The sequence below is a fragment of the Mustelus asterias genome, chromosome 3 (genome assembly GCF_964213995.1).
Source record: "Mustelus asterias chromosome 3, sMusAst1.hap1.1, whole genome shotgun sequence".
Taxonomy (NCBI): domain Eukaryota; kingdom Metazoa; phylum Chordata; class Chondrichthyes; order Carcharhiniformes; family Triakidae; genus Mustelus; species Mustelus asterias.
The window spans coordinates 97,209,412-97,229,985 of record NC_135803.1 but is presented as its reverse complement, the minus strand read 5'-3'; the positions used below and the strand labels follow the sequence as shown (position 1 = coordinate 97,229,985).

The following is a 20,574-nucleotide window of genomic DNA, read 5'->3' as shown; positions in this document are numbered from 1 at the left end:
TGAGGAAGCAAGTCTCTGCGTTCAAACTGCTCCATGCTGATCAGAGGGGGTTGTTTCGTGGCAGCCATGTTGCATTTTGGGTTGGGGGGCTGGTGGGGGCTGTTATTGCTCAAGAGTTCCAACCTTGGACTCTCAGCACGGGCCCGAGTCTGAGCGCTGACCTCGGGTCTTAGCGACTCTGGGCCCTAGTGCTGGCAGCAGCAAGCACTGTTGCTGGTAGGGAATGGGCTGGAAACTCTCTGAAGTGGCAGTGCTGCAGCCTCAGGACTTATCAAGCAACACTGTCTGGGATCACTACTGCATGGGTTCTGGGTGTGTGTTTGTGGGGGTGGGCGATGGGGGGCTGTGTTGCCATTTTGGTGGGCTGTGGGGGGAATGTGGGGATTGTGTAGTGCTGGGGTCTGTGGAGGGGTTTGGGGAGTGTGTGTTCCTGGGGTCTGTGGGGGGGTGTATGGGGAGTGTGTGTTGCTGGGAGTCTGTGGGGGGCATGGGAGTGCGTGTTGCTGGGCTGAGGGGGCGAGCAGAGCTCTTCAACCTCTCCACCTATCTCTCCCCTTCCCCAAATCCACAACCCCCCTTCAGATTGACCATATGGATTTTGCAATGCAACCCATTGATCTTGCTATTCTTTCGGTTGCTGCTGGAGCTGAGGAGGAGGAGCAGGAGGATGAATTGCAGGCAGAGGAGGCCCAGGCCATACCACTCGCAGGAGTAGAGGAAAACGGCTGCTTGAGGGAGGATGTGGCCACCATTCACCCCGAGGAGGGGGGGGGGAGGGGGGTGGTGGGGGGAGCAGGCAGGAATAGGAGGGAGCGGAGATCCTGGCAGTTCCGCACACGAATGTCCTTGGAGCAACTGTCGGACATTGCGTGCCACCGACGGCTCTGAAAGGAGACAGTGCGATACCTGTGCCATTTATTACAAGACCTGGCACCTTGAGGCACGGTGGGGGCACCCACTCCCGGTGGCTGTGAAGGTGACGGCCACCTTAAACTTTTACATCACCAGGTCCTTCCAGTGAAGACCTTTGTGGCATTTTCCAACCATCCGTCCACACCTGTGTCAAGGAGGTCACAGATGCCCTGTATGCCCAGGTTGGCCAGTACATTAAATTGACCGAGACCAGGCCCAGCAGGAAGCCTGGGCTGCAGGATTCGCAGGGATGCCAAATGTGCAGGGGCTTTAGACTGCACCCATGTCACTCTCAAGGCTCCGGTGAAGAATCCAGGAAGATTCATGAACAGAAAGGGCTTCCATTCAATAAACATGCAGTTGGTGTGTGACCTTCAGCTGCACATCATGCGCGTCTGTGCCAGGCACCCCGCAGTGTGCATGACAGCTTCAAATTGAGGAGCTCAGATGTCCCGGAGATCTTTGAGAAGGAGCCCAGGGTGCAGGGATGGCTTGTGGGGGACATGGGGTACCCGCTTCGGACTTGGCTGATGATGTCTGTGCGGAAGCCTGAGACTGAGACCCGATATAATCAGGCCCATGTTGCCACCTGTTCAATAGTGGAGCAGTGCATAGGGCTCCTCAAAATGCGATTCCGGTGCCTAGACCGATCTGGCGGGGCCCTGCAGTATAGCCCCTTGATATCGTCCTGCATTGTGGAGATGTGCTGTGCCGTACACAACCTGGCACAGCAGTGAAGAGACCTTTTTGAGGAGGAGGATGTGGAGGCCGACCAGCCGGGTGTTGCTGGGGAGGAGGCCGCCGAGGAGGAGGAGGAAAAAAAGGAGGAGCACGACGATGAGCAACACCACCCAGGTGTTGGAGGGCAGGCGGCAGCAAGGATCAGGCATGCAAGGGCGGTGGTTCCATTCCCACTCCTGTTGCTGCATGTGGGTTCCATTCCCCCCCGCCCGCCCCCCCCCCCCACCGCCCCTGCCTCCCCTCCCCTCCCCACCCTGTTGCCCCTTGGAGTCCTACAATCTCCAGCAACATTGTAACACTAGAGTGGTGGGTCTGGGTACGCTGTATTAGAGAGTTTCCTTGGCAAGCAGGAGGGTGATGACAACTCACGTGCGCCATTGTGATGATGCCCTGGTGCAAACTAGTCTGACTCCTACCTGAGCTCCGCATGCACGCTGGCACCATGTCTGGGTGATGGGTAAGAAAACAGTAAACCCCCATTCAGGGCCCTGGCAAGGGGGAATCTCTCATGGATTCTGAGAATGCCATGGGAGATGCTGTAAGTCGATCGCAATGCATGCCACCTGCTGTAGCCAGTGAATTATTTGAACGCCTTCTCAGTAGCAGTACGCTGAGGGTCCTCCCCCACTGACATCAATGTGCAGGGTTCCTCCGGTGACCATTGGGGTAAATACATTCCTGTTAGAGGCTAATCAGAGACAAATTAGTCACAGGTGTGGGGTGAAATAACATTTTTTGGTGCCAATAAAGGTGCTTTCAAAATAAGTGATAATATAAAAACTATGAACATGAGACTTTAAAGTGCCTAAATATTCTGTCTACCAAGTGTTGACCTTCACCCGTAGCATCTTAGTGCCGCTACAATTTCTTAACTTTACATGGCTGACCACGATGTCTTGTCTCCCCAGGATATACATCAGAGTTGGAGGTGGCCAGCTGCCTACCGCGCCCTGTAGCCTGTGATGCCTTTGGCGATTGTCCTTTGTGGGGCCCTGGCCGGATTCCAGGTGTCTGGGACGTTTCCATGACACCCGCTGCCCCGAGATGCCCCATTGTCAGGAAGGGAGGGAGGGCAGGGGGGAGTCAGAAGGTGTAGCCACAGCTGCAATCTCCTGGGTGGAAGGCCCCAGCACGGGCTCGAGCCCTTCCTCCTCCCTCAGGGTTCCTGTGGGCCTCTGGGTCACTCCATGGGACAGAGGTGCTTCTGCAGTGAGCTCCAGAAGCTCCCATGTCACCTGGCCCTGCCAGTCCTGGAGGACCACCTGCGTTCTTGCCATGGTGGTCAAGCCCTCTGTGATGGCGCTCTGAATCGGGGCCACCTGTCAATGGCAGCAGCAAGTGCCCTCTGAGACTGTCCTACTGTCTGCAGTCCTACAGCCATGACCCTCTGTGACCAGGCCACGATCTCAAAGGCTGCTGCTATAGCCCCATGTGTCTCAGCGCTGGCCTGCTGGGACTCCTGCAAGCTCTGCAGCCTCTCAGGCATGACACTCTTGTCAGTGGGCTACCTTTCCAAGGGCTGCAGCCATAGCCCACTGTGTCTCTCAACACTGTGCCGCTGGGTCTCCTGCAAGCTCTCAAGCCTCTCGGCCATGGGCCGTAGAATCTCAAGAAGCCTGTAAAGGCACTCAGCTGTGGCCTGCTGTGACTCAGCCGTAGCCCTCTGGGACTCTGCCGTGGCCTGCTGTGACTCGGCCATCGCTTGGAACCTGCCACTCATGGTACGGATTTCCTGCTGCAGGCTTTCCACCATGGACACTACCCTTGCAGTGTTGGCCTGCGAACCACACAAGACTGGCAATAGCTGGTCTGCCTGAAAGCTTTGGGACTCCTCCCATCAGCCTCGCAGTCGGTCCAGTGTGGCTGTCAGCCCCTCCTGCATTCCCTGGCTCTGTTGCTGCATTTCCAGCAGCTGAGGGAGAATTGATCGCAGAGGCCCAGTATGTAGCCTGGAGCCGGCTGAATCCTTGCCTCCGGCAGACCTCCCCACATGCCAGAGGTCTTGGACATTCCCTCCTCCACCCGATGTACATCAGCAGATATGTCATGCACACCAGAGACTGACTCAGATACCTTGCCACTAATTTGACCCACCGATGTGAGAGTCTCTGGGATGGTGAGTTGCAAGGTGGAAGCTGATGCAAAACTGGTGCCAGCCTCGGAGGTCCCTTCATCTGCTTCCTCCGATGAATCTTCTGAGCTGTCAGAGGCGGGATGGGTGGGAACAGCAGTGGGGGCCACAATGCCAGATGGCCCAGGAGCATCAGGGTCTCTGCAACACAGGACATAAGGTTAAGTGCTAGAGAGGGAGAGGAATCTGGGCTGTATGCAACTTACTTGAGATTTCTCCAACATGTGGGGGATTGGCAGGTGCTCATTTCTATGCTCCAGCCTGACCATGCTATCACTCATGGTCCACATGCCCTCCTCTCCTGCAAGCTCCAGTGCCCGCTCCTCAAAGGGGGTGAGGACCCGGATCTCTGGTGCACCACTTCCTGTCTTCGCCCTCTCCTGGCGGTTATGGGCATTCTTCTCCTGTGGGAACAGAAGGAGCCATGTAAAATCTGATGGCACGAGTCCTGCAGAGTTTCAGGGGGTTGGCCCTCAGAGGGCAAGGGTTGTGATGCTCTTGGGTGGGAGAAGGGAGGTGCTTGGGGCTCACGGGCTGAAAGCATGCGGAGTGGGGGGATCTGGGGGTCATTTAGGGGAAGATGCGAGATGAGGTGAAACACTCACCTTTGCTGCCCGGATGAGGTCATTCAGTTTCTTGTGGCACTGCTTCCTGTTTCTCCTGGCAAGTGCCTTAGCACTCATACATGCTGCCACTGTCTCCCAGGTTGCGTTTCCATCCCTTCCTCTGGGACGGCATTCTGCTGGGAGGAAGAAGGTGTCCACCTTGCCTCCATCGACTCCAGCAACCTGGCCAGATCAGCATCGGAAAATCGGGAGGCTGTCTTCCTGGAGGCCATTTCTTCCTGCACTGCCTGCCTTTCTGTCCATCCTTGGGGTTTTTATGGACTTTCCCTTTTTAAGGCAGATTAGCTGCAGGCAGTTTGGGAGAGTCACGTGCCTGTTAGAGCATTCCAGCCAGTTTAATGCAGTTTGCCTTGTTACCATGGAGAGGAAGCCAAGTCAGCACTTGCAGGTGTGCTGATGGAGGGAGGGGGCGTGGGATTTGTGCCTCTGTTACGATCGAGGGCAGGAGAGAGAGTCATGTCTGGCAGCCATCGGGGCCAAGGCAGGTGATGAGAGGGCCATGTGCAAGGGGGTCTGGGATGTAAGTAGATCAGTTTCTGATGTCTGTAGGGGGGGAGGGGGAGGCTGTATCAGGCCCGGGAAGTTGTGGGGGGGGGGGGGGGGGTTCTGTCAGCAAAGCTGTTTTTTCCTTCTGCTTTGCCTGCGCATGATCTGAGCTGCTGACTGTCTGGCGAATTAAGCCCCACCCAATGTCTCTCGTGGCCTGAAATGGTCTAGCCCAATTTTTCAAAGACTGAGTGCATTATATTGGGCATGAAAACTCGCCCAAAAAACAGATCAGGAACTCCCCCATTTTCACGCTAGCTGGACACACAAAACATTTCGTAAAATTCTGCCCATTGTGTGCAATGTCAATGACCCCTCCCCCACCTTTTGGGAACACAGAGACATGATGTATCTAAACCTCTCTCTTCCCTTGTCCTGCCCACAGAGATCGAGAGTGCCATCGAGCGGACTCACCACCTCCAACAGATCATCGTGACCCTCTCACGGACGGTCATCATCGTGATGAGATATCTCTTTGCCTTCCTCAACCAGTAAGTACAATCTCATCATCTCCCCAACTCTTCCATCTCTCTCTCTCTCTCTCTCTCACTCGAGCGCACAAAATTCCAAGCAAAGACACTGGATATGACATGCTATTTGTTATCTTTTCTCCTTCCCACCCACCTATCAAATACACAGATTTCTCCCAGGGCTACAAGCTTCATAGCCATCAGCTGCTCTCCAGTTCCCATTACTCACCAGGCCGGCCTAAGCTGGGAAAGAGAGAAAGAGAGAGAATGCCTGCTCAATACTGGGAAACTTCACTGCCTAGCCTGATCCTGTTACCTGGCTGGGTGTCCACCCATGCACACTCTGAAACAGGAGGTCACTGAATAGTGGTTTGAAGCAGCAACCCTGGCTGATTCTTCTTTACCCACCCCTTAGCCAGGCTCCTGATAACCATAGTTAGGCCCTGCTTAGCAATGGATATGACGACATTAAGACATTAATGGACAGTGAGTGCAGGGGTAATGGGACACTAAGAGCAAGCAGGCTACTGGCCTGAGGGTGCAAGTCTCTGCATGGGAAGGGATAGTAAGCGCAGTGAAGATGGGGTTTGAACGCAGGGTTTCTACAAGAAGCAGGGATGGGAAGGTGCACCTGCGGGCGGAGAGTTCTTGCCTGCAGTCAGCAGGCACTGATGAATGCGGTTCGGTATCAGGGACAATGGTGATGACTTGGCCTTATCTGTGTCTTTTAGCCTGTCCCAGTACAGTGATGAAAACATGATGGACCCTTATAACCTGGCTATCTGCTTCGGGCCCACCTTGATGCCGATCCCTGATGGCCAAGACCCTGTCTCCTGTCAGGCACATGTCAACGAGGTCATCAAGAGCATCATTGTGAACCATGAGGGTATCTTCCCGAGCCACAAGGAGCTGGAGGGGCCGGTGTATGAGAAGTGCATGACGGGAGGCGAGGAATACTGGTAGGGAATGATTGTAAACAGCAGCACTTGTGAATATGTTATAATGCTGCCCTTCGCTGCACTGCCATTGCTGCGCTGCCCCTACCCCTCGCTGTGCCAACCAGGACCCTCACAAAACCACCCAGGACCCTTGCCGTACTGCTCCTGCCCTCACTACACCACCCTCACTGTGCCTCCCCTGACCCTCTCCGCTCCCCTTCGACCTTCACTCTGCATCCATGAGGGCAACGCAACAGATCCTGAACTAATCCCTACTTGGTGTTCACTTTCCAGTCTGAGACACTCATTAAGTGTATGGGGCTGGTTTGCCAGTCCCTAACCCAGGGAGGGCATTTACTCCCATCGTAGGATCCAACTGATAAGAAGCAATAAAAGACAATTCAACCTCTTGAGCCTGCTCCGCCATTCAATATGATCCTGGCTGATCTTCTCAGGGTCTCAACTCCAGTTTCCTGCTATTTCCATTAACCCTTCAACCCGTTACTAATTAAAATCTAACTCCTCAATGTCTCAGCCCCCACTGCACTGTGGTAGTGCATTCCTCAGATTCACGACCCTTTGAGAGAAGTAATTTATCCTTCTCTGTTTTATATTTGCTACTCCTTACCCTAAAATTATGACTTTTTGATCTAGATTGCCCCACAAGAGGAAACATCCTCTCTAAGTCTACTTTGTCAATCCCATTTATCATCTTATGTGCCTCAATTAGATCTCCTTTCATTCTTCTAAACGCCAGAGAGTATAGGCCTAAGTTGCCCAATTTCTCTTGATAAGACAAACCCCACATCTCTGGAATCGATCTAGTGAACCTCCTCTAAACTGCCTCCAGTGCAACTACATCCCTCAAGTAAAGGGATCAAAACTGTACACAATACTCCAGGTACAGGCTCACTAATGGAATCAACTAAGTCAAAACTGAGCATAGGAATTTTGGAATTAAACCTGAGATCCCCTGCGCTGTGTTACACTGATATAGCACCTAGTACAGGTGCTCTACTTTGAGTAGTAGACTTGATATCCCAGCCGCAAGGCGAGGCTCTATTGAAGCAAAACTAAATATAATAATGTCCTCTCATTTTGAGTCCTCACTCTTCCTAAATGAGCAGTGCTTTTTCTAGATTGGGAAATTCAATAGTTTGAGAGGAAGTGAAGAGACAAAGAGAAAACATGAAAATTGAATTGCAGCTCATACAAAAGGGAATCAAGAATCATCTACTAGGAAGTAAATAGCAAGTAAAAGTAACAAGAGGTAGGTTATTGGGGATAAGGAGAGTAATGCAGAGGCACATGACAAAGTTCTTTGTATCAGTGTTCACTAAGGAAGGGGATGCTGACAATATATTGATAGAAGTGGAAATGGTAGAGATAATGAATGGGGTGAAAATTGATAGGCAGGATGAAGTGAAAAGGCTGGTTATGCTTACAAGGGGATAAATGACCTGGTCTGGATGGCTTGCATCCTGGGTTACAAAAAGGAATGAGACTGGAAAGACCGCAAGGGTTATCCATAATTTTTCAATAATCTCTAAATACAGGGGAAGTGCCAGACTATTGGAAAATGGCAAATGTGACACCCTTTTTTAAGAAGGAGTATAAAGGGCAGCCCTAGTAACTACAGGCCGGTCAGTGTAACATCAGCGGACACCTGGAGAGGTTTGAGTTGGTTAACAAGAGCCAACACAAATTTGTAAAAGGCAGATCTTGCTTGGAAACTAATTGAATTTTTCAATGAAGTTAACAGAGAAGGTTGATGAGGAGAATGCAGTGCAGGTCTATGTGGATTTTAAGAAGGCCTTTGATAAAGTACCACATAAAAGGCTGCTTAACAAAATCATGACTCATGGAATAGGAGAGTCAGTGTCTAATTGGATTAAAAAGTTGGTTTAAGAGCAGAAAGGAATGAGATTTGGTAAATAGTTGTTTTTCAGATTGGAGGATGGTACACTCGGGGGATGTGAGGAGGATCCTTTTTACACAGTGAGTTCAGTGTTTATTGAGTTTAAAAATTGGCAAGTCATGTTGCAGCTTTATAGAACCTTAGTTAGGCCGCACTTGGAATATAGTGTTCAATTCTGGTCGCCACACTACCAGAAGGATGTGGAGCCTTTGGAGAGGGTATGGAAAAGATTTACCAGGATGTGAGGAGGATCCTATTTACACAGTGAGTGGTAATGACCTGGAACCCTGTGCCTTCAAGTCTGCTGGAAGGAGAGACAATCAAATGGAAATTGGATGGGCACTTGAAGGGAATACATTTTCAGGGATACAGTGGGAGAATGGAACTGACTGGATTTTTCTACAGAGCTAGCATTGAACTGATGGGTTGAATGGCCTACATCTGTGCTGTAAATGATCTATGACAAGCACACTATGCCTATATCATAGTGACTGAAATCAGGAGTTCAGTGTGAGGAATCACAGGCACAGGCCCACATCCTGTCACACAACAGACAAATGCAAGATAATGCATTTTGGAAGGTTTAATGAAGATAGGAAATATACAGTAAATGGCAGAACCCTTAGGAGTATTGATAGGCAGAGGGATCTGGGTATACAGGTACACAGGTCACTGAAAGTGGCAATGCAGATGGAGAAGGTAATCAAGAAGGCATACGGCATGCTTGTCTTCATCGGCCAGGGCATTGAGTTTAATAATTGGCAAGTCATGTTGCAGCTTTATAGAACCTTAGTGAGGCCGCACTTGGAATATAGTGTTCAATTCTGGTCGCCACACTACCAGAAGGATGTGGAGGCTTTGGAGAGGGTATGGAAAAGATTTACCAGGATGTTGCCTGGCATGGAGGGCATTAGCTATGAGGAGAGGTTGGAAAAACTTGGTTTGTTCTCACCGGAACGATGGAGGTTGAGGGGCGACCTGATAGAAGTCTACAAGATTATGAGGGGCATGGACAGAGTGGATAGTCAGAAGCTTTTTCCCAGGGTGGAAGAGTCAATCACTAGGGGGCATAGGTTTAAGGTGCGAGGGCCAAGGTTTAAAGGAGATGTACGAGGCAAGTTTTTTTTTTACACAGAGGAAGGTGGGTGCCTGGAACTCGCTGCCGGGGGAGATGGTGGAAGCAGATACAATCGTGAGTTTTAAGGGGCGTCTGGACAAATACGTGAATAGGATGGGAATAGAGGGATATGGTCCCTGGAAAGGTAGGGGGTTTTAGTTCAGTCAGACAGCATGGTCGGTGCAGGCCTGGAGGGCTGAAGGGCCTGTTCTTGTGCTGTAATTTTCTTTGTTCTTAGTACAGTGCTAGGGTTGGATGCATTGCAGAAGATTTCCACATAAGCTCCCAGCTCCACCCCCACACCCCCCGCTACTGATCATGTGACATGTCCTTCCTGGCAGCATCCCGCTGCCTCACTCTGATTGGAAAGTGAGCAGACGCTTCACGACCTGTTTAGTTGATTCTTGACTGTCCGTCGAACAGTCTTTAATCCTCCATCTCTGTTTTGTAAAGCTCCTGTGATGTGTCTCCTCCGTGTAGCTAACTGCAATGTTAGGGAAGATTAATCTTTAATTCCCAGATACTCCAGGACATTCTAGGAGGATTGGAAACCAGAAACTGTGTTCTCGAGAGTGGGCCTGAAGTACAACACTTGTTGTGCCACAGGCCCTCAGTCAGACAGTAATCAGTAACCCTGAATTTGTGCAGTGAGGGCTCAGTTAATGGCCTTATTGCTTTGTTGCAGTGACAGCCCTCACAGTGAGCCTGGCGCCATTGATGAAGTGGACCATGACAATGGCACTGAACCACACACCAGTGATGATGGTAAGTAACACAGTGACAGTCTCTTTGCATTATTCAATGCAATCCATGTCGGAGGCTAAAGTAGCCTCCAATTCCTTCTCTCTCAATGCTGCCAGGTCACATAACTGAGCGAATACAGGTGAAATTCAACTTGGGAATATAGCAGTCCCTGTTCAAGTCAAACTTCCACCTCAATAACTCTTAACAGTTGACTGCTCTTTTGCATGCAATCACGGTTGAGTCACCAAAGGAGAGTAAAACATCATTAGACTCTTCCTCCTTTGACACACTTCCGTCTTTCCATTTAATTGATCTTGGGTTGGGGATAATACTAATCGTGTCTTAATTATGTCCATCTCAATTCCTTGAGGGCATTGAGAGCCTCGCACAATGAATTGGGGATCTGAAGTAGGCCAGACCGGGTAGAGGTGGCAGATTCCTTTCCTAAAGGGTGTTTGAAACACAGGGGCATTGGTAACCTATTCAGCCCCTTGAACCTGTTCCACCACCAAAAAGATCACAGAAGAGCCACACTTCAAACTTCAAATCCCTTTACTCTCGCCCCCATCTTATCTGCATATATATATACACACACACAAGGGTCTCCTTTCCTTATCTAACCAATCTATGGAAGTTAGTCTTGGGCCCCCAGTTTCAAGTCTCAGAGGAGAAAGTTCCAGATTTTCATGAGCCTTTGAGTGAAAAATTACTTACTGATTTCATTCCTAAATGTCTTGACTCCGATTTTATGATGTCCCTTCATTATGTTCTAGATTCCTCGTCGGAGGTCGTGGTTTGTCTTTATCTACCATATCAAATCCCTCTGTCGTACTGATCTCCTTGATTAGATCAACGTTCTAAACTCGAGCAATGCAAGCTACATTTACGCAACCTGGGTAGTTTAGCCTTTTAAGACCTGGTATAATTTGATGAATTTGCACTGCACTCCATCAAAAGACAAGTATATCCTTTCTGAAGAATGGTGCCAAAAGCTGAACTCCAAATGGATTCAGATCAAAGCTCTACAACTGAATTATCATTCCTTCCCTTCTGTATTTCAATCCTCTGGAGATAAAGGAGCCAACATTCCATTAGCCTTTCTGGTTACTTGTGATAGCTACAGCATTTAGTGATTTGTATACACGGATTTCTAAATCTCTGCACTACTCCATGATGCCTAGTCCATCACCGTGAAGAGAATATGCCCAATTGTCTTTCTTTGAACCAAAGGGGATGATCACAGACTTCCCTATATTTTTAAACCAGTTGGATACCGGCAGATTTCACATTTGTTTTCTGTTCAGTCCTCTGTCAGATTTATAGAATACACTTTCACAAACTGCCCTCGAGGAACTTGAGCACTTCACCTGTGGATTGTCAAGAAGACCACGCTCCAGCCAGAGTCACACTCCCTCCGATACACTCAGATGAAGTGTTAAGCTGTGACCCCGATTTCCCCTTTGGGTAAATGTCGGAAATCCCATGGCTTTATTCTGAAGAGAGGGTTTCTCCCTGATGTCCTTGCCAATGTTTATCTCTCTACCAAACAGATTACCTGGTCATTGTTATGTTGCTGTTTGTGGGATCTTGTTGAGCACAAATTGGCCACCGTTTATTATTTTATTCACACATGGGATAGAGAAGTTGCTGGCTGGGCCAGCATTTATTCCCCATCCCTAATAGCTCTTGAGATGGTGGTGGTAAGCTGCCTTCTTGAACTGATGCAGTGCCTGAGGTGTAGGTACTCCCACAGTGCTGTTAGAGAGGGAGTTCCAGGTGTTTGACCCAACCACAGTGAAGGAACGGCGATGTATTTCCAAGTCAAGATGGTGAGTGACTTAGAGGGAACCTGCGGGTGATGATGTTCCCATGTATCTGCTGCCCTTGTCCTTGAAATAGTAGATGTCGGGGGTTCGAGAGGTGCTGCCTAAGGAACCTTGGTGTGCTCAGAAGTGCATCTTGTAGATGGTACATACAGCTGCCACTGTGCGTCGGAGATATACGGAGTGAATGTTGAAGGTGATGGGTGAGGTGCCAATCAAGCGGCTGCTTTGTCCTGAATGCTGTTGAGTTTATTGAATGTTGTTGGAGCTGCACACTCCAGGCAAGTGGAGGGTATTGTATCACACTCCTGATTTGTGCCTTGTAGATGGTGGACAGGAATCAGAAGATTCTCGCTGCACAATTTCCAGCCTCTTTTATTTCTTATACTACAACAATGACTACACTTCAAAATATTTCTTTGGATATAAAGCATTATGGGATGTCCTGAGATCGTGAAAAACATGATCGAAATACGTCTCTTTGATTTGGCATGGCTGGTGTGTGTCTCCCTCTAGTGAGGGTTCTACCTCACTACACCCTTCATTCTGAGTTCTTAGCTGCATGTGATTTTGGAGCCGATATAATAACCTTTGTCCATTATAATAAATGTATGCTTTAGAATATTTTTAAGGATGTTAACACGTCATGGAATAGCATGATTGTGTTGGATTTTAACCAATGGCATTTGTTGAATCCTTTAAATCTACAATGCCATTCAGCCCTCCAACATATTCCACAATCGAATAAGATCATAGCTGACATTTTCCTCAACACCCATTCATCCACATTAATTCCATTGATACCCTGTACTAAAAATCTATCGATCTCTTTCTTGACCATTTCAATTGCTCCCAGTGTCCACAATCATTCAGGGGGCACATTTCCCCATTTTCATCTCCGTGAGGATTGGTCATTCTAAACTGTCCCTTTGTCCAAAGATGTGCATTTTAGGTGGATTGGCCATGGTAAATGCGCGGGGTTACAAGGGTGGGCGGGGAGTGGGCGCCTGAGTAACATGCTCTTTTGGAGAGTTGGAACAGACTCAATGGGCTGAATGGCCTCCTTCTTCACTGTAGGGATTCTATGAACTACATCTGATTTCACTCCTGGTTGGCCTTGCTCTAACACTTTGGCCCAGTGGGAATAATCAGTTCCCTCTGGTTAGATTTATGAATCTTCTCCATCATTTTAAACACCTCAATCAGACCTCCTCTTACTTTTCTAAACTCAGGGGAACACAAGTCAAGTTTGTGCAACCTGTTCTCATAATTTAACCCTTTAAGCTCTGGTGTCATTCCGGTGCTCCTCTGATCCTGGTTTCTTGCACATTCCTGAATTTCATCAGTCTATCATTGGTATCTATGGGCAGAATTTTCCCAAATATCGGCCAAGGCTGATAGCAGGCCAGAAAAGTGCCGTTGAAGCCACTGGCACCAATGGCAACTTTCTCCATTGTATGGTCCCGGAATTAGTTGAGAAAAAGTCAAGGGATGGGTCCCAAAGTCACACTTGCAGTGCGGACTCTGATTGAGCCCACCCCGCCAGCAACTTAGTTTTTTGAAGGCCGTCCAGTGCTAAAAAGGTCAACCAAGAACGCACTCACCCTGACAGGGCCAGGAGTGGAAAATCCCAACCTATGTTTTCAGGCGTCAAGCCTTAAGCTCTGGACTTCCCTCCCTAAATCTCTGTGCCTGTCCTCCTCGCCCAATTCCATTGTGTCACTCCCTGAAAACCACCACTTTGACCAAACTTTCTATCACCTGTTGTAACATGGTTGTGTCTAATAGTTGCTCCCGTGAGGCGCTTTGGGATGTTTTGTTGTGTTAGGTGCTGCATCAATGCAAGGTGTTGCTGTAAATCTCCCATCCTTTGGGGAGTTAGGCCGATGACAATGACTCTACCCTGGCAGCTAACGCCAACAAATTCAGCTCACATCAGGGCAGTAGTTCAAAAAGAAAATGAAAACTTTATGTGGCAACAATCACGACCGTGAGATATCCCAAAACACTTTACAACCAATTAAATGTGTTTTTTTAAAGTATTGTCACAGTTGCAATGTAGCAGCCAACAACATGATTCTTCAAACAGCAGTGTGATGATGATCAGTGATAATCTGTTTCTGTGCTGTTGATTGAAGGATAAATATTGGCCAGAACACCAGAGATAATTCCCCTATTCTTCTTCAAAATAGTGACTATGGGATCTTTCCCATCCATCTCGGCAAGCAGACAAAGTTTCAGTTTAACATCTCATCTGGCCTAACCAGCGATGCCCACATCTTGTGAATGAATAAATTTTTTTTTTAAAGTGGCACCTTCAACAGTGCAGCACTCGCTCAGTACTGTGCTGGAGTGTCAGCTTTGATTTTTATGCTCAACTCCTGGAGTGGGACTTGAACCCATGACCTTCAGACTCTGGGCAAAGAGTGCTACCAACTGAGCCTTGGTTGGCACTTCAGTGCCATTCAGGGCGGTGAATTTTCTCCTTGAGCCTTGGGGCATTTAAAATCCAGTTATCTTTGTGAGTGCAGAGCTGCCTGAAACTGGCAACAAAGCCAAGGGCATTGCCTGAGAAAGAACACAAATTTATAATAATTGACAAAGAAAGATGAGATTGTTTTTTACACCATGAGTTGTTGTGATCTGGAATGCGCTGCCTGAGAGGGTGCTGGAAGCAGGAACTGTCAAAAGGGAATTGGATAAATATTTTTAAAGGAAAAATGTACAGCTTTATGAGGTAAGAGCAGGGGACAAGTTGGATTGAATGTTCTGTGCTCTGGAGCCTATGAAGGATGGACAATAAACTGCAAACCACATGCATTCCTCTTCACATCCCCCTCCCTCAATCCTTGATTTCAATGAGCACCAAATCTAACCCCCTCCCTGAGTAACACAGGATGTGTGACCAGTTTCTTGCTGCACAACTCATCGCTAACTCACTGCACTGCGACTCTGTTAACCCTTTGCAGAAATGGAGCAGATTGAAGCCATCGCCAAGTTTGACTACGTTGGTCGATCTCCCCGGGAGCTGTCATTTAAAAAAGGAGCTTCTCTGCTGCTGTACCACCGGGCGTCTGAGGATTGGTGGGAGGGACGGCACAATGGATTGGACGGACTGATACCCCATCAGTACATCGTGGTACAGGACATGTAAGTGTGTGTGTGTGTGAATCTTATTCTTACCTCTAAATGGGCATCACCAGGAAGGGCCTGGCTCCTCAAATTAAAAGGGACAGTTTATCTTGCTTTCTCATACATTTACCATTCATCACCTTTAATTAATATGTTTTTTTTAAAACCGCACTAAGTACTGATTTGTTCATAGGGGGTGGGATTTGCATGGAGGGATTCCTCCCAAATGCCTGCCATAATTTAGGGGGAAGGACCAGTCGAGATCGCACAGACATTGCCGAATGGATTGAAAGTTGGAGTGAGAGGTCGGCTGAAACCCTGGGTTAATCAGTAAAGAAATCAGGGGTTACGGAGATAGGGCAGGAGTGGAGTTGAGCATTATCATATCAGATCAGTCATGATCACATTGAATGGCAGGGTAGACTTGGTGGCCGAATGGCCTACTTCTGCTCCTATGCCTTATGGAAATTCCATCCCAAACCTTCTGCCTCTGAGACCTGGGCTGAATACACCCTAGTTCCCAGGAGCAGGCTGAGGTTAATTTTGGGTTTAAAATCGGAGGTTTTTTTCAAAACCGGAAGTCAGGCCAGGAGAGGCCAGGGGAAGTTTTTGGAGGGTTTAAAAGTGCACCAAAGTATACAGCGGGCAGCATCGTAGCGGGCAGCAGAGTGAGTGGGAAGTTGAGTGAGCTGTCAGGGCTTTGGCTCACAGGGCTTGGACGAGCAGGGGTGAGTTTTTGTTTCCTTACACTCTTATTAACTTTTCACTGTCTTACTTGACATAAAGTGTCCAGTATGAGTGTGAAACCAGTGTGTTGTTCCCAGTGTAGGATGTGGGAGGTCCTGGAGGCATCTTGCCTCCCGGACATCCACATCTGTGAGGGGTGTGTCGAGCTGCGGTTCCTGAGGGACCGTGTTAGGGAGCTGGAACTACAGCTCGAGGATCTTAGGCTGATGAGGGAGAATGAGGAGGTGATAGACAAGAGCTATCATCAGGTGGTCACACCAGGGCCACGGGAGGAGGCCAAGATGGGTGACGGCCAGGAAGGGTAAGGCTAGGGTGGTTGAGAGCACCCCGGTGGATTTGCCCCTGCACAACAAGTACTCCTGCTTGAGTACTGCTGGGGGGGACAGCAGTGGCCGTGTCTCCGCAGTGGAGTCCAGCCCTGTAACTCAGAGGGCTAAGGAAAAGAGGAGGAAGGCGGTATTAATCGGGGACTCGATGGTGAAGGGGACAGACAGGCGTTTCTGCGGAGGTAGGCGGGATTCTCGCATGGTGGTCTGCCTCCCTGGGGCCGGGATCCAGGATGTCGCTAGTCGCGTCCCGGAAATCCTGAGGTGGGAGGGAGAGGAGCCTGAGGTAGCGGTACATATTGGTACTGCTGATGTGGGTAGGAAGGGAGAAGGGGTCATGAAAAGGGAGTACAGGGAATTAGGGAGACAGCTGAGAAAGAGGAAAGCAAAGGTAGTAATCTCAGGATTACTGCCTGTGCCACGGGAAGGTGAGGGCAGGAATGGAGTGAGGTGGAGGATGAATGTGTGGCTGAGGGACTGGTGCAGGGGGCAGGGATTCAGGTTCCTGGACCATTGGGACCTCTTTAGGGGCAGGGGTGATCTGTATACAAAAAACGGGTGGAACTTGAATCACACGGGGACCAATATCCTGGCCGGTAGGTTGGCTAAGGCTACTGGGGAGAATTTAAACTAGATAGGTTGGGGGGAGGGGAGCTAGAAGAGTTGACTAGGATCAAGGAACTAATTGATGGGGGGGAGGATGCAGGGGTAAGGGGAATTACAAAATTAATGGTAGAGGAGAGGGTGCAAGTGAATGAAGGCGGTAATTTAGATAAGGGAGTAGAGGGAGAGGGTGTTCGCGACTCATCAAAGCGGGTCCAGATAAAAGCTGGAATAAGGACACTTTGCCTGAATGCACGAAGCATTCGGAACAAGGTGAATGAGTTGATGGTGCAAATCAGCACAAGTGGGTACGATCTAGTGGCCATTACAGAAACGTGGCTGAAAGGTGACCAGGACTGGGAGATGAATATCCAGGGGTATCAGGCGTTTAGGAAGAATAGACAGGAAGGAAAAGGTGGTGGGGTCGCGCTATTAATAAGAGATAATATCAGGGTAGTACTGAGGGATGACATAGGCTCTGAGGAACAAAACGTGGAATCATTATGGGTAGAGATGAGGAATAGTAGAGGGAGAAAGACACTAGTAGGTGTGGTATATAGGCCCCCAAATAATAATGTTGAGGTAGGGAGGGCTATAAACAAGCAGATAAGGGATGCGTGTAAAAACGGAACAGCAATAATCATGGGGGACTTCAACATGCACATTGACTGGCAGACTCAAGTCGGTAAGGGTGGAATGGAGGAAGAGTTCTTAGAATGCTGTCGGGATAGTTTCCTTGAACAGCATGTTACGGAACCGACGAGGGAACGAGCTATTTTGGATCTGGTATTGTGTAACGAGGTAGGTGGAATTAAGGATCTTATTGTGAAGGACCCTCTTGGGTCTAGTGACCACAATATGGTCGATTTTCTGATTCAGATGGAAGAGGAGAAAGTTTGGTCTCAAACCAGTGTCCTCTGTTTGAACAGAGGGAAATATGATAGGATGAGGGATGAATTGGCTAAGGTAGACTGGGAGAGCAGGCTGGCAGGTAGGATAGCTGAGGAACAGTGGAGGATTTTTAAGGAGATCCTTTTCAGTTCTCAGCAAAAATATATTCCAGCAAAAAACAAGGATTGTAAGAAAAGGGAGAACCAGCCGTGGATAACGAAGGAAATAAAGGAGAGTATTAAAATAAAAACAGCTGCGTACAGAGTGGCCAAAAATAGTGGAGAAACAAGTGATTGGGAAAAATTTAAGAAACAACAAAGAGAGACTAAGAAAGCGATAAAGAAAGGAAGGATAGACTATGAAGCTAGGCTAGCAATTAATATAAAAAATGATAGTAAAAGTTTTTATAAATATATAAAAAGGAATAGAGTGGCTAGAGTGAATGTTGGACCCTTGGAGGACGAGAGGGGGGAGTTAATAGTGGGAAATGAGGATATGGCTGAGTCTTTAAATAAGTTTTTTGTGTCGGTCTTCACGGTGGAGGACACAAATAGTTTGCCAAATATTAACGATAGAGGGTTGGCAGCAGGAGAAATACTTAATACAATTAATGTTACCAGAGAGGCAGTGCTGGGTAGACTAATGGGACTGAAGGTGGACAAGTCCCCGGGTCCGGATGGAATGCATCCCAGGGTATTGAAAGAAATGTCAGAGGTAATAGTGGATGCGTTAGTGATTATTTATCAAAACTCGTTGCATTCTGGGGTAGTGCCGGTTGATTGGAAAACGGCTAATGTTACGCCGCTCTTTAAAAAAGGAAGGAGACAAAAGGCGGGTAACTATAGGCCGGTCAGCTTAACGTCTGTAGTAGGGAAAATGCTGGAATCCATTATTAAAGAGGAGATAGCAGGGCATCTGGATAGAAATGGTTCGATCAATCAGACGCAGCATGGATTCATGAGGGGAAAGTCGTGCTTGACGAACATGTTGGATTTTTATGAAGATGTGACTAGGGCGGTTAATGGAGGAGAACCGGTGGATGCGGTGTTTTTGGATTTCCAAAAGGCGTTTGATAAGGTGCCCCATAAAAGGCTGCTGAAGAAGATTAGGGCACACGGAGTTGGGGGTAGTGTGTTAAAGTGGATTGGGGACTGGCTATCCGACAGGAAGCAAAGAGTCGGAATAAATGGGTGTTTTTCCGGTTGGAGGAAGGTAACTAGTGGCGTGCCGCAGGGATCGGTACTCGGGCCGCAACTGTTTACCATTTATATAGATGATCTGGAGGAGGGGACGGAGTGTAGGGTAACGAAGTTTGCAGACGACACAAAGATAAGTGGAAAAGTGAATCGTGTGGAGGACGGAGAAGATCTGCAGAGAGATTTGGACAGGCTGAGTGAGTGGGCGAGGATATGGCAAATGGAGTATAACGTTGAGAAATGCGAGGTTATACACTTTGGAGGAAATAATAACAAATGGGATTACTATCTCAATGGAAACAAATTAAAACATGCTACCGTGCAAAGGGACCTGGGGGTCCTTGTGCATGAGACGCAAAAGCCCAGTCTGCAGGTACAACAGGTGATCAAGAAGGCAAATGGGATGTTGGCCTATATTGCGAGGGGGATAGAATATAAAAGCAGGGATGTCTTGATGCACCTGTACAGGGCATTGGTGAGGCCGCAGCTGGAATACTGTGTGCAGTATTGGTCCCCTTATATGAGGAAGGATATATTGGCATTGGAGGAAGTGCAGAGAAGGTTCACCAGGTTGATACTGGAGATGAGGGGTTTGGATTATGAGGAGAGGCTGAGGAGATTGGGTTTGTACTCGTTGGAGTTTAGAAGGATGAGGGGGGATCTTATGGAGACTTATAAGATAATGCGGGGGCTGGATAGGGTGGAGGCGGAGAGATTCTTTCCACTTAGTAAGGAAGTTAAAACTAGAGGACACAGCCTCAAAATAAAGGGGGGTCGGTTTAAGACAGAGTTGAGGAGGAACTTCTTCTCCCAGAGGGTGGTGAATCTCTGGAATTCTCTGCCCACTGAGGTGGTGGAGGCTACCTCGCTGAATATGTTTAAAGCGCGGATGGATGGATTCCTGATCGGTAAGGGAATTAAGGGTTATGGGGATCAGGCGGGTAAGTGGTACTGATCCACGTCAGATCAGCCATGATCTTATTGAATGGCGGGGCAGGCTCGAGGGGCTAGATGGCCTACTCCTGCTCCTATTTCTTATGTTCTTATGTTCTTATGTTCTAGACAGCCGGGTTGACAGCTATCAGTGTACTCGGTGAGGTGGGCTCGACTGGTCTTAATCCAGTCTTGGCTGGGCATAACTTTGAAGCACACGTTGCCAATATTTTGGTGCTGATTTTATCAATTGGCAAACTTGCTCAGGGAAGCTTCAGGCTAGTTTATATAGGAGTAGTGAACTGTTACAATGGAACAGTAGATAAGCAGTCCCCTTCAATTAGGGCTGAGATACACTATTGAGGTAGAATAGATGGAGCTTTATCTGTAAGTAACCCAGATGGGCGGCACGGTAGCACAGTGGTTAGCACTGCTGCTTCACAGCTCCAGGGTTCGATTCCCAGCTTGGGTCACTGTTTGTTTGGAGTTTGCACATTCTCCTCATGTCTGCATGGGTTTCCTCCGGGTGCTCCGGTTTCCTCCCACAGTCCAAAGATGTGCGGGTTAGGTCGATTGGCCATGCTAAAATTGCCCCTTAGTGTCCAGAGATGCGTAGGTTAGAGGGATTAGTGGGTAAATATGTAGGGATATGGGGGTAGGGCCTTTGGTGGGATTGTGGTCGGTGCAGACTCGATGGGCCCAATGGCCTCTTTCTGCACTGTTGGGTTTCTATATTGTACCTGCCTTGAGACTAATTTATGTGCAAAATTCCACATAGTC

General features: G+C 48.6%; 1 protein-coding gene across 1 annotated transcript in view; it reads left to right on the top strand.

Annotated features, from left to right (window-relative positions):
- Positions 1 to 20,574, top strand: part of srgap3 (SLIT-ROBO Rho GTPase activating protein 3) — a 278,977-nt gene that overhangs the window by 249,205 nt on the left and 9,198 nt on the right. Inside the window, exons 19-22 of the mRNA XM_078209393.1 lie at positions 5,342 to 5,447; positions 6,158 to 6,385; positions 10,085 to 10,164; positions 14,936 to 15,116. Coding sequence (XP_078065519.1) covers positions 5,342 to 5,447; positions 6,158 to 6,385; positions 10,085 to 10,164; positions 14,936 to 15,116 — 595 coding nt within the window. The remainder of the gene's footprint in view (positions 1 to 5,341; positions 5,448 to 6,157; positions 6,386 to 10,084; positions 10,165 to 14,935; positions 15,117 to 20,574) is intronic.